This window comes from Pogonomyrmex barbatus, unplaced genomic scaffold (genome assembly GCF_055798465.1).
Source record: "Pogonomyrmex barbatus isolate J1 unplaced genomic scaffold, ASM5579846v1 scaffold3, whole genome shotgun sequence".
Taxonomy (NCBI): Eukaryota; Metazoa; Arthropoda; class Insecta; order Hymenoptera; family Formicidae; genus Pogonomyrmex; species Pogonomyrmex barbatus.
Window position 1 is genome coordinate 10,247,525 of NW_028297127.1, and position 24,334 is coordinate 10,271,858.

Genomic DNA, 24,334 nt, shown 5'->3' on the forward strand with positions numbered 1-24,334 from the left:
AGCATTATTAATGTTGCCAACACTACGCAAGTGGACCGGTTTGAAGCGTTAAAATAGTCGGAATTATGTTTACAAACATATATTCTGCGATCATGAATTCTGATGAGGTAAAAATTACATTAGCTTATATTGTTAAGACTTTTTTAGAATCACTATCTTATATTTATGAAGATAACGAAAACATTTCAGAACAAATAATTGCACATATCTCAAAAAATAAAAAACATTTATTTTTTTTAACTTATTTAAAATAAAATTATATATAAATCATTATAGCTCATTATAGATCATTATAACATTACTTTGGTCAACTTTAACAGCATCCTCTTCAAAAACTTTTATATTATAAATTATTCCTTTATTATATCCTTCCTAATTTTATGATTGGCATTTTATCTCTAAATATTTCATAAACAATAAAAATAATTTTGAAAAATTAGTACAATAACAGAAACGAAACATGCATTACACGCAAAAATAAATCAGATCGCCACACACTACTTACCATGATATACGTTTTCATTAGTTAAGCTTTCCCGTGTTTTGTATATTTAAACTATACAATGAGGAGTATAAATGAGGTCTTTTTCGGTGTAGCTAGGAGTAGATGAGTACATATAATATAATAATTATATTTTAATTATATATCTGTATTATTATTCTCATATTATTCCAGTACACACAAACTATAAAAGTAATATTTCAAACATTTACCAAATAATTGACATAACAAAATTTTAGTGATTATATGTTAATGTTCGAAATATTACTTTTATAGTTTGTGTTTACTGGAATAATAATAGGAGAATAATAATACAAATGTATAGTATAACAATTATAATTAAAATATAATTATTATATTTTAATTAAAATATAATTCTTATATTGTATGTAAATAATAAGTGCATGAATAATTGCATTAAAATTTTTTATGTGCGGGCAATGTATATGCAGAAACTGAGATGCATTCAGTCTTTGACGCTAGTCTTCGGAAAGTGCAACGACAATCCACAAATGGCGCACTCATCTACTTCTAGCTACAGCGAAAAAGGACCTTATTTATGCTCCTCGTTGTACACTTCAGAGGATCAATCATATAACTTTACGTGAAATTTTTTACTTTTCATTTTTCACTTTTTATTTTTCATTTTTCACACCTTGACATTTCACGTGAAACTTTTCACGTACAGCAATTATGTATGTAGCTTGAATGCGTGGAAAGTAAAATCATGAAACATAGTTTCATAGGTTTTATAGCTAATGAAAATTATTTTATTGGTACAATATTATATACATTTTTTAATAATTGTATATGTACTACGTACATTTAATCCTAACGCAGCCCTAATCTTCTCTAATTCCGAAGCATATTTATTAATTCCCTAGATTTCCGCCTTTTCGCCACCAAGATACATGGTGAAAAAGTTCACGTGAAAAATTTCACATTTTCACGTTTGAGAGAATTACATGATCCCGCAAAATCGTACATGATCGTAAATTCACGTGAACCTTTTCACTTTTCACATTTCTGCTTTAGGGGAAAAGTTAGATGATTGATCCCCAGGATTAGTTTATGGAGGCCGTAATCTGTTAACTTATGCCTTAACCGTAAAAAATTGACGAATCATAGTCGATTATTTTTCTAGAATTCGATTATGATTGGTCAATTTTTTACGGTTACGGCATAAATTAATAGATTACGGCCTCCATAAACCAACCCTCAATCATACCTCTCCAAGCAGTAGCATGAGTGTCAGTCCACAATAGGTGATTTAAGCTTGAAGAAGTAAGAAATTGACCAATTATAATCGAATATGAAAAGAATAATCGACTATGATTGGTCAATTTCTTACGGCTTAAAGATTAAATACTTATTGTGGACCGACACTGAGAACGAGTTAGGGTGCGTTCCTTTATTCACTTCGAGTACTATCAGTACTACGGGTATATTCCGAATGGTGATAGTTTAGCTTGTTTTTTTTCTAGATGTTGGCTGCCATGTAACTAAACCGAGAAGTGTTTCGAACCATAGATACCTTATAGATATGGACTGGCAATTGCTATAGTTTCTGCATAAGAAACAGTGTCCGCGGGAGATTAGACAGAAAGACATACTTTTTGATACTTCTTTCTCTTAAAATGTCCGAAAATCTGTATTGCACATGAGTTCGAAACATATGGCGGATTAATATAATAATATGATCGAAAAATATAAATATTGAAGAGTAAAGAATGAAAGACTTCATAATCAAACATATAAAATGCAATAAAATAAAAAAAATATATATAGAAAAATAAAAAAACATCAGATAAAACTTTTAGATTAATTTGTGGAAACAGTTTTAAAATAAAAAATGTAATTCTATGTCGTTCTATATATATGTGATTCTATATCGAAGTTTTTATTTTTTATGGTAATTTTGTAAAATAATAAAAAAAGAGTAAAATAAGAATTACAATATTTAATGAATCATGCATGGCATATTTGCTGCATACTTAAATTTTAGTTTTATATATAATTTCTAATGTTGTTTTATTTTATATACATGATACACAATACACTCGTTTTTTAAATAATGAAATTATAGAAGAATAATTTTCTTTTTAAAAATGCGAGTTTTTGGAAAAATATGATAGTTATAATTATTTTGAACAATAAATGTTTTGAGACTAATAATAAATGATTTTCTATAAATAGGCGGTTTGTGTTGTTTATACTTATTGCACTTAAGCTTCTTGTTCTTTTTTTTCCATTGTTCACAAATATATCTATTCTGCTTTAAATATTGAAAATTCTAAGCAACGCGATGTTCTAATGTAATAAAATCTGTTAAAAAAATGAGTAATAGAATGTAAATTTTTTTTTTTAATTTCAAATGAAACAATTAAATAACTTTTTTTCTAAGAATTATTATATATTAAGAATATGATAATTGAATTGAATTTATAATTTAAAGCTCTCAAAATTTATAAAATTTGTTTATTTATTTGTAAAATAAAAAATTGCACAAATGCTTTTACAATTATTAAAGTATGCTTAATATATATTACTTTACAATAAGTCCTGTTTCATTATTACTTACGAATGAAAAGAACCACTATTTTCTGCAGAATAACTCTCTCTGCAAATAACACACTTTCGAACTATTATTTCTTTTTAGAAATATAATGTGATATTCCTATCGATATTCCGCAAATACGATACTCTGCAAATAACATATAAATAACTTCAAACTTTTCTTTAACTTGCATAAGTATACACTAATAAGAATGCATTAATGTATATGTTAAGCATGTGCAAAACGTATTTCCGGACACTTTTAAAAATAGAAAGACGTTTCTCTCTCCAATCTCCCGCAGACATAATCATATCTGTATTACCAGTCCATACATATAAGGTCTATGTTCCGAATCCATTATAACCTGCAAAGATGTCGAAGATATTTCATTTGGAAATTCAAGACCGTAATAATTCAAGATATTTCTGTTTCTGCTTAATCAAAAACTTTTCTGCGTATAAAAATTTTAAAAATATTAATTATAAAAAAAATTTTGTTACTAAAATAATATTATTATAATACTTACCATTATGAGCTCAATTGTAAATATCTTTTGTTATTACAAAATTATATATTTTATTATTACGGTCTTGAATTTCCAAATGAAACATCTGTGCAGGTTATGATGGATTCGAAATACTTCTCAGTTTAATTACACGGCAGCCAACATCTAGAAAAAAAAATAAGCCAAACCATCACCATTCGAAATATACTCTACGAATAGCGTTCCGATATAGGGTGCGTTCTTTTATTCACTCCGAGTGCTCATGACGTTATGGAAGTTATGGAACTGCGGCTATCGTTCCGTTTTAATTTCGTGTACTTTCTAACTGCTTCAAGATTATAAAGCGGAATGCAGTTGCAGTATATTTTCTGAAGTTCCAACTGAAATAATGGCTACATATCTAATATTAAAAAAAATATAATTTTATTATATATATTAAATATAATATATATATATATATATATATATATATATATGTATATATATATAATAATAATAATAAAATTAATAATATTAATATTAATAATAATAAAAATAAAAATAATTAATAATAATAAATAATTTTATAATATTATATAATATAATAATTTCATTATATTATATTATTTCATATTATACGCTTTATTTTCTTTAGCATCAATCAAGGTTATTTTAGTCTCCATGGAAGTAGCCATCTTTGTACAATTTGCATTCATCGAGAGAATGGGACCATCATCTCTTTGGAGTACCGGTCGTGGGGATTTGAAAGAATATACATGTATATATGTATATTCTGATATATGTATATATATGTGTGTATCATATTGTGACGTGTTATTCTAAAACACGTTATTTGCGATAAATATCACTACATGCCTCTGTAGTCGAAAGTAGAGACACTATAATCAGATTGGCCACGACTCTGATCCGCTAATCAGAGACTCTGATCCGTCATGTTTTAGTTAAATCCTACGAAAAAGAAAAAATATACACCATCTTACTCTAACCAATAGCGATATTTTTTACTTTGCATGTGCATTAATTTAAGTGTATTGTGCATGTGTATTAAACACGTGGATAATATATTATTAAACACGTGTGATAATATATTATTAAATAATAGAGATACTAAAATTGCAAAATATAGTCATAAATTAATTAATTGTGATAAATCAATATAAAAAATGGATGGATGTTCATTTTTTTACTTAAATTTTATTTTATATTGTAATAAAGTTTGTTTATAATAAATATGTATAATAATCCTTTCTAAAAAAAGGCATGACATCTGATACTTGCATTTCTCTCGCTGCGCTAACTTTGTGAATAGCTGTCATTGTATTGATTTCACAGAGGATCGTTTTGACAATTGTATATCAAAAAGTTAAAAATATTATAGTGTAACAGTAGTATAATAGTATTATATTAATTTTTGCTCTTGTGTTGAGAAAGATAAATAACTATTAAATAACTAAAGATAAATAACTATTAAAAGAAAAAAAATAAATAAATAAATTTAAAATCGTTAAAATTAAAAGATATATATTAATAAATTGGTAATATAATTATGTAAAATAAAGTTTTATAAATATACACATTTTATTATCTTTAAAACGCTTATGTTTTTAAATTATAATATTACAATTTAAGATTAATGTAGATAATGTATTTGAAACTAAGTGGGAATAGCCAAAAGATGGCGGACTAATCAAAAGTTGTCTTTTCGTGACCAGTTTCTGATTATAATGTCTCACAGGGCCATTGTACGTGAAAAAATTTTAGTGATAATCGTAAGATCGTAAGCGAATTGACCAATCGAACTACAATCGATTATTTTTAGACTGTAAGTAGAATAATTTATTCTAATTGGTCAATTTGCTTATAATCTTACGATTATGATTAAAATTTTTTCACGTGCAATGGCCTTAATTGTACAGTATTTTTAACGCCATCTAGACGTTGACAACAATCCTTTCTGTTTCTCTCTCCTTTCTTTCTGATAGAGTATATTTATGTATGGCGCAAACATGGCGTAAATGCAATTAGTATGCCGTGCTCTTCAAATGCAGCGTCTCTATTTCCATATTTCTAATACGCGACAATTGGCGACACGTTGACTACTTTTATGCAGATGTAGTTGTTACAGTTTTGATACAATGAATATGTAGGCTGCGAATTGCGAACATGTATAATTATTGACGTTTGACACGTTGACGAATACATGCTGTCGAGCCGGTTGTGGATTATTCCAATTTCTTTCTTTTGACGAAAGGTACCGCGCATTTCATTTATTTATTTATCGAAATTATTAGCCGAAAATAGGACGAGTTAGTTCCGCGTAACAAAAATCACGTATTTAGTGGCAAAATTATTAATTATAATTTACTTATGTAATGATTACTTATAATATAATAATATGTGTCGTTGACAGGATTTTTGAGAGATCGTATGTTACAGTTCTGAAAATCAACAAAGAGTATTAAATGAGCTTAAGTTTGTAGATATTCAATTTGGGGAAGATGAGGATTGTACAGCTTAGAAGAAACCGCTTGTTTCACATATTGATCGGCAGCACATTAGTGTTGTTAGTTTTGTATATTCTTCTTAATTTTTCTTCAGACAATCATATGAACAATATAAAAGAGTACTGGGCACAGGGTCTTGGCAGGAAACAGGTAAATTGTTTACATTTAATTAATCTGGCTTGTAAAAATCTATAAATTTAATACTGACGATCTTTTGGAACTTCTCTTACATTTATATGTTAAATGTAACATTTTTTTATATTACATAGATACCGGTGCTTATAGAAGGTTTAGGAAATTATGAATCACGTGATATATCAGTTAGATCAGGTCCTGGAGAAGGTGGTAAACCACATATTTTAAGAGATGACCAGTTAAATGATGTCCAACAATCAGAATCCGATTATGGTATGAACATGGTGTGTTCCGATGAAATTTCATTATCAAGATCAATACCAGATACCAGACCTGCAGAGTAAGTGTTATCCTTTATAGCTACATAGGAAATTAATAATATTAATTTCTAATTTCTTTAATATTTTCATACTTCTTTTTTCTTATGCAGATGTAAGCATTGGAATTATCCAGAAGAATTACCACGCACCAGTGTTATTATAGTATTTCACAATGAAGGTTGGTCTGTTTTATTGCGAACTATCCAAAGTGTTATAGATCGTACTCCATCAAAATTTCTTGAAGAGGTTCTTCTTGTTGATGATTTTTCCAACAAAGGTATGTATTTATAATGAAATGCAATAATTGCCATTTCTATTTTTGAGATATTTGCTAAACAATTTAATTTTTTCCAGAAAATTTGAAAGGAGACTTGGATTCCTACATTGAACAATGGGATGGAAAAGTTAGATTACTTAGAAATTATGAAAGACAAGGTTTAATACGAACACGATCTCGAGGAGCGCGTGAGGCCAAGGGAGAGGTAATAGTATTTCTAGATGCTCATTGCGAAGTCAATGTGAATTGGCTGCCTCCACTTTTAGCGCCAATTGCTGAAAATAGGTAAGATAATTCAACTTGTACTGAAAATTAAAAAAAATTTTATATTTTTCTATTAAATTAACTTGAGAAATTGAAATGTAAAATAAGAGCATTATGATACATTCTTTAACATTTTTATCATAAATAAGAGTAGAACTTGAGAGTTTTCTTATAAAAACATCTTTCAGAAATGTAATGACAGTTCCTGTGATAGATGGCATTGATCATAAAACTTTTGAATACCGTCCTGTATACCAAGAAGGACACTTGTATAGAGGAATCTTTGAGTGGGGCATGTTGTATAAAGAGAATGAATTGCCCAGACGTGAAGCCAAAACACGTGCACATGATAGTATGCCATACAGGTGCAATTTCTAATCTTTACATGTAGTTTTGTTGTTTAGTCCAATATTTTTCATTCAATATTACCTCATTTGTGTATAACTTATAGATCGCCTACGCACGCGGGTGGCTTATTTGCGATAAATCGACAATACTTTTTATCACTGGGTGGATACGACGAGGGCTTACTTGTCTGGGGAGGAGAAAATTTCGAATTATCTTTTAAAATATGGCAATGCGGCGGAAGTATTTTATGGGTTCCGTGTTCGCATGTTGGACATGTTTACCGAGGGTTTATGCCTTACACATTCGGTAAACTCGCTCAAAAGAAGAAAGGACCATTGATAACTATTGTGAGTCTATACAAATATGTATTTGACTGCGAGAGATAACTAATTGCAAAGTGAATTGCTTTTACAGAATTACAAACGAGTTATAGAGACATGGTTCGATGAGAAGCACAAGGAATTTTTTTATACTAGAGAACCCCTAGCCCGATTGCTTGATCACGGTGATATATCCGAACAATTAGCCTTTAAGGAACGCAAGAAATGTAAGAGCTTCCAGTGGTATATGGATAATGTGGCATATGATGTACTAGATAAATTTCCAGAATTACCACCAAATATTCACTGGGGAGAGGTAAGTTTGATTGAAAACACAAAACAGTTGTATAAGTTTTCTCAACAAATTTCATATATTGTATTAAGCAATTATTTTTTTTAGTTGCGAAATGTAGCAATTGGATCATGTTTGGACACCATGGGTCATGCTCCACCAAGTCTCATGGCTACTTCCCATTGCCATGGATTTGGAAACAATCAAGTAATTTACTTAGATATTTAATTTTTTATACATCTCAATAGTTTTCAATAGTAATCAAATAATTGATTCTTTATATATACATATATATATATATATATATATATATATATAAGAATTTAAAAATAAAGAATCTGTATATACATACATACATACATACACACATACGCACGCGCGCGCGCACACACACACACACACACACACACATATATATATATATATATATATATAATATGTACACACATATATATATGTATACCTATACCTATACCTATACCTAATGCTTTATTTCTCGTTAGCTTATCAGACTGAATGCAAAGGGTCAATTGGGTGTTGGTGAAAGATGTATTGAAGCGGACGGCCAAGGAATAAAGTATGCATTTTGTCGTCTCGGAACTGCAGATGGACCATGGCAATATGATGATGTAAGTTTTTTTTTTTTTAATAACGGAAATTTCAATAACGAAATCTCATAATTTTAATTTATATTTATAGAAAACAAAGACTCTATTACATAGAGTACATAAGAAGTGTGTGGCACTTCATCCCCAAACTCAGCAACTTTCCCTAATGCCATGCGACATAAATAATACTTACCAGCAATGGAGTTTTCATCAGGTCCACCCACGATGGTAATATCGACGATGGAAAGATATGATTTAAACTAATTCATTTATCAAAATTTGAAAAATTCGACAGATTGTACGCAAATTTCTACGAAAAATGCATAATTTAATATTTAATTTTTTAGTGCATAATTTATTTTTATTTTTAATGTATAATGCAGGATAGTTTAGCATTTATTTGCAACTAATTCATTATACATTAGTGAGTGATATAAATAAATAACGATCTAAAAATTGAATATCAACATACACATCGAACAAATATCCAAGAGTAATCTCGGATTTTACAGTTAAGATGTGAAAGTCAAAAGAGGTAAGCATTTATATTACAAATTGCAAAAAAATAAATGTTAGATTTTATTTACAAACTTCTTGAAGTGTCTTTTAGATATTAATTAAAATATTTGAATATAAGTAATTAAAAATTAAAAATTAAGTAATTTTAAAATTATATGTCTATTAATACGTGCTGTTTTTTACTCCGACTCATAAACTGTATTGAGAAGTTAATTTAACAGCATTTATTCATATACATGAAAAATATTTTGATGAAATCTTCCCAGTACTACTGCCAAGGATTTCTTCCTATGATATCTTTAAGATGAATTGATTTGTTAAAACTTCGATTAAAACATCCTTAATTTTTTAATTTCGGAGAAGTTACAATAATATTACTTCATATATTTAAGAGATAAAGGTTGATATCTATACGATATATAGAGATTTATACTCATTTCTAAATGAAAATTGTAATTATATATGAATATATACATCTGCGTGAATCTTAAGTGAGAATGTGTGTAAAAATTTATACATAAAAGAGATATGTACATTCCAAAAGGTTGAAGTACTTATTACATAATATATTTATAAGACATTTTTATTTTTATACTGATAGGTTCAGTTCTTCATTACTATCGATCGCATAAGACATTTTACATATTTAATAATCGGTAACATAGAACTGAAAACATTATTAATATAAAACAATTATCGAGAATTAGTAATGTAAAGAAATATATTTCTTGTTTTATATAATGAAGTCTATTTATGTAAGCATTTGATAAAAATTGGCAGAATTATATTCATTAATATAAAATTGCGATTTTGTATAAAATTTTATATTTGTTAATATTTGTCTCAGATTTATATTTCGTGTATATCAAAGAATTTTTCATTTTATTTTTTGATTATTTTAATGATGTAAAAAACTATCATTATTATGAAAAAATAATTAACGATATTATACATACTTGAAATACATGAAATAGAATTTAAGTTTTTCTTCATCAAATATCGCAATCTGGACATGTAAAATTTTAGATTTTTAATTTTGAGATTTTTAATGCAGCTACTATTATATAAATGTACTTAATCACATTTATGACTAATTAGATTATTATGATTTAATTTGAAGTTTTAAAAGCAATGATTATACAATTAATTTAATAAAATAGCACAAAATAATTGCGATATAAATAAATACTCCATTATTATTATAATATTATTATTATTACGTGCAAGATATACTTAACATTTAGTTATATATTTGGCCGAAAAGAATTTTGTAAGAAATTATACTTCAATTAAATTGTTAAGAGGATCATATGTGTATTATGTATATATCTTTCTTAGGAATATCAATATTTACATCTATTAGATTTACTTCTTCTTTATTTCAATAACAAATTGTGAACGAAAATGTGCAGATTTTTCTACTATAAGATAAATTTTAATCATTTTATACCCTCCAATATTCATATTATGAAATAAAAACAAGTTATTGTTTCATGTTGTCAATATCATACATTTTTTTATTACTCAGTGTTAATGTGTTTAAAAAATATTACATTATGTAAAAAGCATATACGATTTTCATTTTCATTGTTAATGTATAGGCTTTTGTAACAAATGTAATAAACGTGTATATAAATCTGTAATCAAAATTACGTTATGAAGATTATTTAAACATTAAATTAATAAGTATTATTAATTATTATACTTACTGCAAATATGAAATCAATTTTAAATCGCATCTGATGATTTAATGATTTGTATTGACAATATCATCGATCTTCAGTATACTGCGTACAGTTTCGGAAGCGAGAGTTATTGAACTGATAGAAACTAGTAACGGTTGAATCACGTTCTCCTCCAATATATTAGTGATAGCGCCTTTTCGGACGTTAATCCCTGCTGTTACTTCACCTTTTGCATGTCGATTGCGAAGTTCGGTTACTGTAGCTATCGGATTCAAACCAGCGTTTTCGGCCAATGTCGATGGAATTACCTACAATTTATAAATTACAAAATTTAAATATCTATATTGACTATTATATGTTAATATAATTTCATGATTTTAGAATGGAAATTATATTGGATGCTTTCCATTTAGTGACACAAGTATCATTTTATCCTTGTTAATCATTGAAAGCCAAGAAAGATAGAACGATATTTGTGTCGACTTGTGTCAACTTGTGTCACTAAATGGAAAACATCCATTATTGGATTAGTTTGATGATAAAACAAACATCCAGATTCAGAATTGTTAATTTTGTTATTCAGTATATGATATAGAAATATTCGAGTGGGGAAATACTTCATTATAGAAATAAAAATCGAAAGTAACAAAATATCAAAAGAGACGACGTATCGCTCTACATCAATCTCAACTCTTATCCTTTTATCCTTGCATGCCTTTTTGATTAATAATCTTCCTAATTGGAAATTGAAGAATTGAGTTTAAATTTGTAAGTGAATAACGAATCTATCTCGAGAATCTATATTCTCTATTTATAACGATGGAAATATTAAGGTAATTAGAAAAATGAGTTATGTCTTTTCTTCGAGGATAAAAATTGAAGTAATGTGTAAATAATAGAATCTTCTTAAAACAAATTCATCTACAAAAAATTATAAAATATATTTAATACTAACTTCAAGAGCATTTGCAAAGGCCTTGATGCAGTATGCATCAACTCCACCCAAGGTTACAGCGTATTCTCCCAATTTTAAAGCCAATTCAATCTCTGGTGCTCCACCACCAGCAATCAGTGCTCTTTGCTTCACTAAACACCGAATAACACACAGGGCATCATGCAGCGATCTCTCAGCTTCTTCCAAAACCAACTTGTTACTGCCACGTACAAGAACCGTAACTGTTTTTCCGTGATTCTGAATCCCTGTTATCTATATGTATATATAAAAAAGTTTAAATTATATAATTATATATAAAATGTGAATTACAACAAAAAAAACTCTTAAAAGATCATATATTATAATAATCTTTGCTTTTTTAAAGTAAAAATTATATCTATTTTTGTGTACCTTAACAAATTTAGAATTTCCGGTTTGAACTTCTTCGCAGAGCTCTGCGTTGACAAGATTTTCAGGAACGAAATGATCTAACGACGCGATTGGCCTGCAACCTAATGTTTTACACACAAAAGGAATATCCTCGCGCTCCACATCTTTTATTACCATAACTTTAATTTTGTCTAAGAAATGTATCGCAAGATCGTTAACAGCGTCACGCAAAACCGATTTTTGCACGAGAAGTACATTGCAACCGGCTTTCTTGATTTGTTTTATAATATTCAATATGTAAGCACGTTCTTCCTTTAAGACACGATCCATTGCTGCATAATCAGATACAACAACATTATGATCCATCTATAAATTATGAAAAAATTTAATATTTAGACCTGAAAGTAAGTATATCTGTATATCATATTATGTCTTAATATTTACATCGGTTTTCGGTGGTGAAATACAGAATTGAATTAACCCAATTTTAGCTTTTTCAATACGTTTCGGACCATTAACATTACAAGATTTCTGGGTAAATATTAATCCATCTACTAATTCAGTATCTTCGACAGTGCCTCCTAATTTCTTTATTACTTTAATATCCTAATGGTAATAATAAAAATGCATATAAATATTATTAGTCTATTAAACATTAGAGTAGTAGTAGTAGTAAAAAAAATCCGTTCTCACATTTAAGTCGACTGATGCTTCCTTTCCTTCTTCTGTAACCTTTAATACTGCGTCCACGGCAAGTGGTGCAAGAAGACTAGATTGTTGATGCACAACCTGAAGTATATTAATAATAAATATTAAAAATAATTTTAAATTATATGAAAAAATTACAATACATATTATTATAAAAATTACTCATCGAGGTTAATTAAAACATACCTTGGAATTAAGAGATGTTGCTGCAACTTTTACAAGAGATTCTTTATCTGTTAGGTCAACAGGTATGGACATATGCGTCAAAATTGATACTGAATTAGATGCTGCTTTTTGAAAAGCATCGCTGATCAAAGTGGGATGAATACCCTTTTGCAGCAAACGTTCAGCTGCTTCTAACAATGATCCAGCTATCACAACAACACTTGTGGTACCATCACCAGCCTCTATATCTTGTGCCTTTGATAACTCAACAAGCTAAAAGCAAGATATATATATTGTAATACAAAAAAATTTTTTTTTAAATTTGGAACAAGAATTTTACTACCATTTTTGCTGCAGGGTGGATCACATTCATCTCTTTCAAGATAGTGGCACCATCATTAGTGATAGTAACTTCTCCATTACTTGCTTGAATCTTTTATATTTGCATACATAAAAAAATAGATTAATATTATATTAATATATTATTATATTAAGAATATTATTCAATATAATTAATGAATTAATTTTATAATAATAAACTCCTGAATCTGTGATATTCAAATTCATTTTCCATTTTTAATTTTCACAAAAATAATCAATTTTATTCGCTAAAAAAAATTTATGCCAAATGAAATCAAGAAGATCAATTTATTGTTCCACCAGCAAATATAAATCAAAGAAAAAATTATTTGTTAAAAAATACTAATTACTTTTGATTTTTTCTTATAAAAAGAATTATACATTAATAATTAATTACTATTATTTTATTAAATCTTCTTATAATTCATAAATTTTTATTTAATGTATCATTTTACAATATTGTTATTCATATTTCGTTCTACTATATTCTTAGATATATTACTATTTTAAATTTTAATTAATAATTTCTTTTATTAAATGTATTTAGAATGTTAAAAATATTTTTTCTATTTTTTTTTAAATCAATGCCATATCACTTAAAAAGTACTTACTAACAATATCTTTGCAAAATTTTACTTTTTTAATAATTTTTAAACTATAAACCACAAATCTGTAAAGAAATCTTTATTAAAAATGACTCCTTACAAAATTTTAACTTTTCATGTCAGAAGACAATTTTTATAGATTTCTCTTTAAAAATTATTAAAAGATTTTAAATTAACTGCAATAATACATTAGATAATAGAAATTATATATAAAATACTTGAATTTTTTCAAATTTCTAATATTTTAAAACTAAATATATTGTACTCATGGTTTCAGATCAAAAACTTATTCTGTAATTTAACTCTTAATGATAATGTTTTTATCATAATGTTATAATATGCATTTTTTCTATCATATATTATTACTTGCATAATGATAAGGTATTATTATCATTAAACATAGGCTTAAATTATACATGTATGTGTGTGTGTGTGTGTGTGTGTGTGTGTGTGTGTGTGTGTATGTATGTGTGTGTGTGTGTGTGTGTACTTTAAGTAAAAAGTTATAAATAAAGAATATAAATAAAGAAGAAATTTGGAAAGATTATAAATATAAAAATTTACCATTTTGTCCATTCCCCTAGGTCCAAGACTTGTGCGAATCGCATCACTGACAGCTATAGAAAAATAATTTATACAGAATATATTCAAATCACATAAAATAAATGTTACGATTTGTTTTGTGGCTAAAATAATAGAACTCCAAAAGAATGCTCTTTAAAGGTTTTTTTTTTCTTTTTTTTTGTTAAAGTGTGACATCTCATGGAGAAATATTATTTGTTTATATATTTTATTTCTACCTTTATTAAGGAGTCTTATATATTTTGGAACAAGGTGAAAATTACAAAAGTATGAAGAAATTCACTATTTGCAACATAAGATGCTTTCTGTTTGGTAACACAAGTTAACACAAGCATCGTTTTACCCTTGTTACTCTTTGAATGACAAGAAAGATAAAATATTTATCAATTAGTCATTAAATAGAAAGCATCCTTTACATGTCGATAGCTAGTAAATTTGTTTACTTTTGTAATTTTCATTTTATTTCAAGATACACAATTGATTCCCAGATCCGATTTGAGGCATCAAAATATAGATATCAAACGCGCACGTGAAGAGTAACCGGCTCTCACGACATTGCTATATAAGGTAACATTTTCCCAAGCATAACACGTGTTCTCCACAGTCGATCGAACACATTCAAGAATACGTATTGACACAATTTCAGGAACCATCGATCGCAGATTGCGAATTGCGACTCTACCTTTGGCAGCGTTGATGTTGCTACTACGAATATCCATAGGTTTACTCTTGTCCTTATAGGCCTGGCCATGAGACCCGCGGCTGTCGCCATTCTCCATCGGTTTTCTCGTTACGTTCTTGGTCATGTTGCGTGGATACTAAAGTTTCAAGTAGAATTGAGAGGAGATATGGTTCTGCTTCCCTCGAAGAGTTGTAGTGATCGGTTAATGCGACGTCCTACAATTCACGGATATTCCACACTAAACAATCGAACACCGAACACACACCGTTTGCTATCCACCATGGGATAAGACACTTCGATAGTAGCCTGGAGGTGCGTTCCTTTATTCACTCCGAGTACTATCAGTACTACGAATAACGTTCCGATATAGAGAGCAGTGCACTACGAAAGTACTGCCTTGAATTCTATGACGTCATTGACTTAGTTTACACCCAGCCGTTCAATCCCGATTCACTTCGGAAAGTGAAGTAATATTTCTTAAGTATAAACGGATTAATTTCGATCCACTTTAAGGGTCGGAGGGCAGGAATGGGCTAACTACGACTTGATCTAAAATGATTATTTACTCCTTATTTACAGTGCAGATATGTATCTGTACTCAATTATATTTTGTCTTATAGAAATGATGTTTCGTCATGAAACTTTGCTACGATAATTTCTTTTACAATTACGAAGGTACCTACAGAGTCAATTTTGCAATTTAGCTCTTAAATAATTAAAATAAATGTAACTATCTACTTCTTATTTACAGTGCAGATATATATTTGAGTACACCCATATATCATCTCGTAGAAACAATATTCTGCCATAAGCCTTTTTCTACGTATTTTTTATAAAATTATGACTTAAGCCAACAGCATACAATACTTTTTTTTCTTGCTAGTTTGTTAGCTGGATTCGCGTGCTTGTTGAACTCTTGTCTTCGATTGGTATATTTTTTTAGATCCAAAAAAATATACCAATCAGAGACAAGAGCTCAACGAGCACGCAAATCCAGCTAGCAAATCAGCAGGAAAAAAAGCATCGTGTGCCGCTGGTTTTACTACAGAGCGGAATTTTGCAATTTGGCTCGTAAAAAAAAATTTATATAGATGAAAATATTTGCACCTTATTCTATAGTACATAAAATGACATTCGTCAGGCAAATATTCTGATTATAAATATCATAATTATATAGTTTTTCTCGCAGTATTTTGGCCGTAATATGGGTGAAAAGGAATTCATCTCCGATAGTCTCTCCTGCCGACCCTTAATTTTCTTTTCTTAAGCCAGCAGCACACGATGCTTTTTTTCCTGCTGGTTTGCTAACTGAATTTGCGTGCTCGCTGAGCTTTTGTCTTTGATTGGTATATTCTTTTCGATCTAAAAAAATATATCAATCGAAGACAAGAGCTCAGCAAACACGCGAATCCAGCTAGCAAATCAGCAGAAAAAAAAGCATTGTGTGCCGCTGGCTTTAGTAAGATCAACGGTGTAAACGCTCCCTAAATCCACTTCATTTTGAAGTGAACCGGGACGGCTAAGTGTAAATTAAGTCATTGATTTTGATATACTTCCTGTTGCAGCTATTGCAACCAGCGAGATAAAGCAGTCAGAGCACAAAGATGGCTGCTTCCATGGAGACTGAAATAATCTTGATGCTGAAAAAAATAAAGCGTATAATGAAATAATATAATATAATGAAATTATTATGATATTATATAATATTATGAAATTTATTATTAATAACTTTTTTTATTATTTATAATTTATTTTTTATTATTATTAATTATTTATATATATATATGTTATATTTAATATTATATATATAATTATATAATTAAATTATATTTTTTTTAATATTAAATATGCCAGCCATTATTTCAGTTGGAACTTCAGAAAACATATTGCAACTGCGTTCTGTTTTATAATCTTGAAGCAGTTAGAAAACGCACGAAACTAAAGCCTAGTCTCCAATGACATAACATAAGGCTATAAGGCTGTAAGGAATGGTTGTAAGAATCTATTTAAATGAATTATTTTCATTTCTTATGCTTAACAACCTTACATCACAATATAACTGTGCTGTATACTGTGACGTAAGGTTGTTAAGCATAAGAAATGAAAATAATTCATTTAAGTAAGTTCTTACAACCACGCCTTAATTGACGAATCATAGTCGATTATTCTTCTATAATTCGATTGTGATTGATTAATTTTTTATGGTTACAGTATAAGTTAACAGATTACAGTCTCCATAAAGATTATATCAGACTAGCGATTGTCCGGCCGGTTGACGATTTTATTATTACCAATCACATTGACCATAACCAGGACCTGCTACATTATGATTGGCTAAAATAAAATCGCCAACCGGCAACCGTAGCCACGCAACCGTTAGTCTGATATAGCCTTAAACCAACCCTAAAACGGAACGATAACCACTTCCATTACATCACAGCATAAGCACTCGGAGTAAATAAAGGAACGCGCCTTGGATCTTACTACACTTATTGTAGATGGGACTTAAGATCGTCTATAATAGAAGTAGTAAGGTTAAGAGTTGATTTATCGAGGCCATAATCTGTTAACTTATGTCATAACCGTAAAAAATTAACCAATCACAATCGAATTATAGAAGAATAATCGACTATGATTGGTCAATTTTTTACGATTACAGCATAAGTTAACAGATTGCGGCTTCCATAAACCAACCTTAAACAGAGAAAAACGTATAAAAACGTACAGATCCTCTTTCTTCCCTGATGATTCATGTTTCTAAATTATCATGTATCTAAATCTTATGTTCCCTATATTCTTGAAAAAACTGTATATTTGCTTGATTAACTTCCACTTTTTTCGCTTGATAGCCTCTATTATATTCAGTTCTTCCGTTATTTTCCCTCTTCTCTCAATATTTCGTCCATCTTTACCCTCTTCTCGTCGTACCGCACACATTGTCCAATCATGTGATCCAAGTCTTCTGTGTCATGCCCGCATTCACACCTGGCGTCCTCTGCATACTCCTTCCTTGCAAGTGACTCTCCCAAATTGAAATGGTTTGCTCTTATCCTATTTATCCATACCGTATAATATCTTTTTTTATTGATCTTTTGAAACCATGGTTTTCTTCTTTCTCTTTTATAAAAATTCTCAAAGTAAAACTTTCCTTTATACCTTGCTTGCAAAATAATTGTCTCTTGTGTCCTATTCCACATTTCTTTTTTAAATATTTTTTTCAAATTATATATATGGTACTAATACATATGGTACTATGGTACTAATACATATGGTACTACATATGGTACTAAGATGTTATCCTTAGGATCCTCTTCTGTAGCCTCCTTTGCCAATTCATCCGCTCACTCGTTGCCTGTTATACCTGAATGTACTGATATCTATCCAAGTACTATTCTAATTTGATTATCTGATAGCAGTCTATAATACGTTTATCTAGCCTTAATGGCGTATGGATTTTTGTACACGCTCAATAGATTATTCTCAAGCGCTTGTAAAGATAACAATGAATCCGTAAGGATTAAAAAGTTCTTACACTCTTCAATATGATGGATTTCTATAATATCTATTACCGATCTTATTGCTAGTATTTCCGCCGTATATGATGAGCACTCATTTGTAAACTCACTTTATAAGCCTCTTCTTGTTCTTCGAATATAATACCAACTCCTGTAGATCTGCTATTCTTTTTATATGATCCATCCGTGTAAATGATGTATATTGGTCCTCTTCTTCATATCATTTTTTGTAATAAATTCCTCCATAAGCTGACTTTCATTTTTAATTCTCCTGCCCCATCCTCTGCTTGTGAGTGTGTTCGTATCTATTATGCCTTCTTTAAATTCGATATCAAAGATCTCATATTTTCTTTTTTCACCTGCTTTCTTTCTCAGCCATTTAACTCTCTCCCATGTTTCTACTATGCAACTCTTTTGAATCTTTCTGTATCTTGAATAGTTCTCTTTTCAAGTTAGCTCTATAATTTTATCTTTCATTTCCTGACTGCCATACATCATGTTTCTCAAAACAAAGTTCCTGACCAACATGCCTGCTCTATCTCGTAGCAACATGACCTTTGACTCTATTATACACATTATTCGGTACTGTTTCTATATCCCATGGCAGTTCTTAATTCTGCATATTGCGCTCTTTCTATCCTAATAGCTTGACTCTCTTCTCTTAGAAAATACGTAAAGATTCCGTAATCTATTATATCTCACCAAGCTTTTGTATAGTAGAAGAGCTATATTGACCTCCATTCCTCTCCTGGTTTTGTTAATATATTTCAATAAATTGTTAGCCTTAAACACTTTGCTCCTCATTGAATTAACTTGCGCGTGGAACGACAACTTGTTATCTAGCCTGATCCCTAGAAATTTTGCTTCTTTATTATTTTTGATTTTTGTTCCTTTTATTTCGACATTCATACTCTTATCACAAAATCCTGATTTATTAAATTCCACAAGAACTGTCTTCCTGGGTTTCAGCTCCAAGCCCAGGAATATCCAGTTTGATACTTATGTAAGATATTGTGCTAAAACTAAGCGAATCGATAGACTGATCGATGGCGCCAGCTCCCGGCTGCCGTACCTATCGAGTGTCAGCACACTTCGCGAGGTGGTAATTGATTAATTAGCGGGATTCAGCGCTCGTGAATCGGAAACGAAGCCGGTTCTAATAGTTTCGGGATCATTCACGGATCCTTCGATCCGTGCTCCGATCCCCGACAAATTGGAGCAACGTGGTACTCTCCTTCGGAAAGGCACACGCATCGGGAGTCGTCTTGGAAATCGGTCGAACAGTTAAGTTCAGTAACAGTGATAAATAGTAATAATCGGCGCTAATTAGCTCGAGCTAATTAATTTAAAAGAAAAGACTTGGTAAAACCGCGCGCCTCAGTTCTCGTCCATTTAACGGTCTTATATTCGAATATGGCCGGTACACGTGGCACAGTATGCGCGCTAGAATCGGAGTAACTCTATTTCAGAAATATTGTAAAGCAGACTCGAACTGAATAAACGCTCTTATTTGTGTGTGTATTAATTAAAAACAATTGAATTGATTTATTTAATCCCACCGCTGATTCCTATGAGCTATCTTACAGCTCATATTAATTCAGAAGTGGGATTCGTAGCTCGCTATTCGTTCGAGGGAATACTGAAACGGTCGAGATTCTGTGCACACTCCATAGTTTTGAGCGAACAGTAATAAAATTTGTATCGGCGATGCCGAAGATCCGTTCTGGTGGAAGCGCGCGGCGCTAGAAGAGGCTTCGCTGGAGTAGTTACAGAGGGAAGCGCGCCGTTATAATTTGCCGATTTCAGCGAATAGAGCCGCATTAATGGAGGCGATTCTGTCTCATTTGAACCGGCACGGCCCATCCGACTTAGCGGCAGAGATGCAGCCCAGTCAGGTAGAATAGACCGCTCCGGAAATTCCGATCAGGCTCAGGAAAGAACCGCTGACTGCCGCACTACTCAACAAAACGATGACGAAGATGTCAGAATTTTTCCTTCGCCAGCAACACATTTCAGCAGCAGCAGTAGCAGCAATTTATGGAGTAGATGCTAAGACACCTGTCCAGCAAGGAAGACGGTGCCAAGCGAGCCCGTCAGGAAGGAATCGATACGCAATCGATGACGGACTCAAACGAGGGAGTGACACGGCCAAGTGAGATCGTCTCCTGGACAGGGTGCACCCTCGATCAGAAATTTTCAAGAAGATCCGCTGGCGGGTAACGCGGTTGGCTGGTTAGCCACACACAGATCCCGGAATTCGAAGGCTCCGAGGAAGAGAATGTAATGGCGTGGGTGAGGAGAGTGGAGAAGATGGCACAAATTCACAACACCTCGGATGGAGTGATTTTATTGGCAGCCTCCAGTAAGTTGACTAAATTTGCCCGACAATGGTATGAGAGCCAAAACGGGCCCGGAAATTGAAACGTAGAGCTTGCTCCGCCTGGAAATACAGAAGATATTTGAGCGCAAAGTTCCTTTTTATAAAACTATACAAAAAGCGGAAACACGTAAGTGGAACGTAAGTAAGGAAAGTTTCGATCAGTACGCGATATCAAAACTCGCGTTGATAAATCCGTTAGACCAGTAAAAGGTTCGATTCACCTGTTGATAAACGGGATTCCGCACAGTGCATTGAGAGTCACTGCGCTGTTGGTGGCGGATGGCTCGCTGGACGACTTCATGAAAAAGATGCGGTGCATTACCGAGAGCGTGTCAGAGGTGAAGAAGAGACCGGCAATGAGTGATAAAACAAGAGATATTACGTGCAAAAACTGGCAGGAAGAGGCACCACTATAAAGAGTGTCGTGGTGATCTCACCTGTTTCTTTTGCAAAGCGTGACTGAAAGTGTGACTGTCCAAAACTGAAGGATCGGACGATGCAGACCCTGCCTCCGGCACAACCTGCGATGGCGGCTCCAGTTTCTAGCGGCGAAACTTCTAGTGAGGTGGTGACAATCGCAGTTCCGGAGGGAAAAACCTTGAAGCTCTTGCAATTTTTGTTACAGATAGAAGTTACGGTGTGTCACCGTACGGTGACACACCGTAACTTCTATCTGTAACAAAAATTGTAAATTGTTAACACTCGTTGACACAAGTAATCCGGTCTCTTTTGTTAAACACGATGTTTATAACGATAAGATTCGTTCATGTAAAAGATTTATGGTTTACATCTAAAAAACTTGTCAATTTAAATAGCGAACCGTTAAATATTCTGGGTGTACCGGTGGAGTTATCTTTGCATTTATTAGAAAATCGAAAATTGTCGTCTGATTTGCATATTATTAAAAATAGTTCCTTTGAAGGAGACCTTATTCTCGGCAGAGATTTCATAAAAGAGGAAAAACTTATTTTGATTTACAAGCCCCATGAATCGGAGAATAGCGACCCGGATGGGTGCGCTAAATTATTTTCCCATCTTCCACTTTGCGTAGTCGAGGAGTCTAGAACAGATAATTCAAGAAACAAGAGTAGATTTTGGTCTAGATTGCAAACATAAATTATTATATTTGATTTTAGAGTTCTAACTCTTCTTCTAAGACAGAGATATCGCTCTGATTGAGGACGGCTATTTCTTATAAGTACATCTCAAGGACGATTCGGTATACGCGTACGCCTCGCGGCGCTTCGGATACGCAGAATGCGTAAAGATTAGAGCAATTACCGACGATTTGCTAAACAGAGGAATAATAAAAAGAAGTGTCTCACTATACTGTGCGCGGGTCATTCCGATGCGAAAACGTAGCGATCAACTCAGGCTATGCGTGGACCTGAGACCATTAAACAGTCGCATGCTGAAGCAAAAATATCCATTTCCGGTTATAGAGGATTGTTTGTCGCGATTAAATGATAAATCTGTATTTACGTTTCTTGATCTAAAGGATAGCTTTCATCAAATAAAGGTCGACGAAGACAGTACAAAATATTTTTCGTTTGCGACGCCCGACGGGCAATTCGAGTACACGCGGTTACTGTTTGGATTTTCGGAAGCTCCGGCTGAGTTTCAAAAATGACTTATTCAAATACTGGACCCGCTGTTACGTAATGATAAGATCATCGTATATATGGATGATGTTCTGATACCAGTGGATTCGATAGAACAAAATTTAGAAATCTTGACGGAACTCTGACTATACTCAAAAAGTACCGTTTCGAATTGAATTACTCAAAGTGTTTATTTCTGAGGAAGGAAATTGAATTTTTGGGATATGTTGCTTCAGCAAGCGGTCACATTGAGCCCCAAGCATACTGAGGCAGTTAGAAATTTTCGGCAACCGAGAAACGTGCATGAGACTCAAAAATTTTTAAGATTAGTAAGTTACTTTCGCAAATTCATAAAAGATTTCGCTTTGAAAGCTCGACCGCTACAAAATCTATTAAAGAAAGACACCGAATTTTGTTTTGACGAACATTGTCAGCAAGCTTTTGAACAATTTAAATCGGAACTCACCTCTTCACTTCTCGCATTATATAATCCGTCGGCAAAGACCGACTCCACATTGACGCTTGTAGTCAAGGGATAGGCGCGATTCTGCTACAGAAACAGCAGAATCTTAAGTGATCAGCCGTGGCATACTTCAGTCAGTCAACTAATCAATCGGAAAAAAAATATCACAGTTTTGAATTAGAGATGCTGGCAATAGTTCGAGTCGTAGAAAGATTTCATTTGTATTTGAGCGGTTTGACCTTTACACTAGTCACTGATTGTAACACGTTAGTATATGCGACGAACAAAACGAATCTTAATTCTCGTATAGCCAGATGGATCATTTTGCAAAATTATAGTTTTAAACTTGTATCATCCGGGAACCCGGATGCAACATGTCAACGCATTAAGTCGCTGCATCGGGTTTATGAACGAGCTTCCCCTTGAAAGGGAACTGAAATTCCGTCAGCTCACTGATCCTAAAATAAAGAATATATGTGAAGAATTAGAGTTTAAGAATAGTGTTAAGTTTGGTAGATGGCTTAGTTTATCGGAGGATCGGAGAGGAATTAAAATTCATAGTATCTGACATGGTTCCAAGTTTGCTAAAGGCCCATCACAATGAAATGGCTCACTGTGGACTGGAAAAAACGTTTCGTGGTATTAATTAAAATTTTTGGTTTCCCAATATGCGGAAAAGAATAAACGATTACTTGGAAAATTGTCTTACTTGTATAATGTCAAACGACACGGTGAATCGGTTCGAGGGAGAGACGAGTATCTTCCTGTCCAACAAATGTCAGATCAGTTTAAACACGTGTTAGTGGTCGTAGATGCATTTTCGTGTTTTACGTGATTGTGCTCGGTAAAGTCTACCACGATGTGGGAAGTAACGTTTTATTTGAGAAATATAATTAACACGTTCAGAAAACCAAAAGAACTCGTATCAAATCGAGGAATGGCGTTTACATCGACAGAATTCTCGGATTTTCTCAGTAGTTTCAGAATAAAGCACAGAAAAGTGGCGGTAGCTTCTCCGTGGACAAACGGAACGGTAGAACGCGTCAATAGATTTATAAAAAGCTCCCTGACAAAATTGCTGAAACACGCATCGGAATAGAAAGAGAAATTGTC

The 24,334-nt window shown here is 31.6% G+C and overlaps 2 protein-coding genes, 1 long non-coding RNA gene and 1 pseudogene across 7 annotated transcripts; 1 reads left to right on the plus strand and 3 right to left on the minus strand.

Moving 5' to 3' along the window:
- Positions 1–2,447: 2,447 nt before the first annotated feature.
- LOC148936060 (uncharacterized) lies at positions 2,448–3,699 on the minus strand. The gene is made up of 2 exons (XR_016139733.1): positions 3,586–3,699; positions 2,448–3,423 (listed from the first exon to the last, which is right to left on the minus strand). It is a non-coding gene; the product is annotated as an uncharacterized LOC148936060 (long non-coding RNA).
- Positions 3,700–5,580: 1,881 nt separating this feature from the next.
- On the plus strand, positions 5,581–10,654 carry Pgant7 (N-acetylgalactosaminyltransferase 7). Of its 4 annotated transcripts, none has more exons than XM_089080393.1 (11): positions 5,581–5,815; positions 5,975–6,218; positions 6,338–6,543; positions 6,634–6,800; positions 6,878–7,085; positions 7,253–7,429; positions 7,516–7,759; positions 7,827–8,048; positions 8,133–8,231; positions 8,528–8,653; positions 8,724–10,654. In XM_089080393.1, the coding sequence occupies exons 2-11, from the start codon at positions 6,063–6,065 to the stop codon at positions 8,862–8,864; spliced, it is 1,746 nt and encodes a 581-aa protein (XP_088936519.1). In that variant the 5' UTR covers positions 5,581–5,815; positions 5,975–6,062; the 3' UTR covers positions 8,865–10,654. The 4 variants fall into 4 exon arrangements, with proteins under 4 accessions (XP_088936519.1, XP_088936521.1, XP_088936520.1 ...); XM_089080395.1 differs by having other exon boundaries at positions 6,001–6,218; XM_089080394.1 differs by having other exon boundaries at positions 6,038–6,218.
- Positions 10,635–15,562, minus strand: CCT4 (chaperonin containing TCP1 subunit 4). Its single transcript, XM_089080397.1, has 10 exons — positions 15,263–15,562; positions 14,563–14,615; positions 13,377–13,466; positions 13,055–13,306; positions 12,854–12,949; positions 12,605–12,766; positions 12,182–12,526; positions 11,792–12,043; positions 10,861–11,144; positions 10,635–10,788 (listed from the first exon to the last, which is right to left on the minus strand). The coding sequence occupies exons 1-9, from the start codon at positions 15,384–15,386 to the stop codon at positions 10,899–10,901; spliced, it is 1,620 nt and encodes a 539-aa protein (XP_088936523.1). The 5' UTR covers positions 15,387–15,562; the 3' UTR covers positions 10,635–10,788; positions 10,861–10,898.
- A 350-nt stretch (positions 15,563–15,912) lies between these two features.
- On the minus strand, positions 15,913–20,368 carry LOC148936061 (uncharacterized; annotated as a pseudogene). Its single transcript, XR_016139713.1, has 4 exons — positions 20,362–20,368; positions 18,694–19,775; positions 17,957–18,498; positions 15,913–16,902 (listed from the first exon to the last, which is right to left on the minus strand). The product of XR_016139713.1 is annotated as an uncharacterized LOC148936061 (transcript).
- Between the last annotated feature and the right edge of the window lie 3,966 nt (positions 20,369–24,334).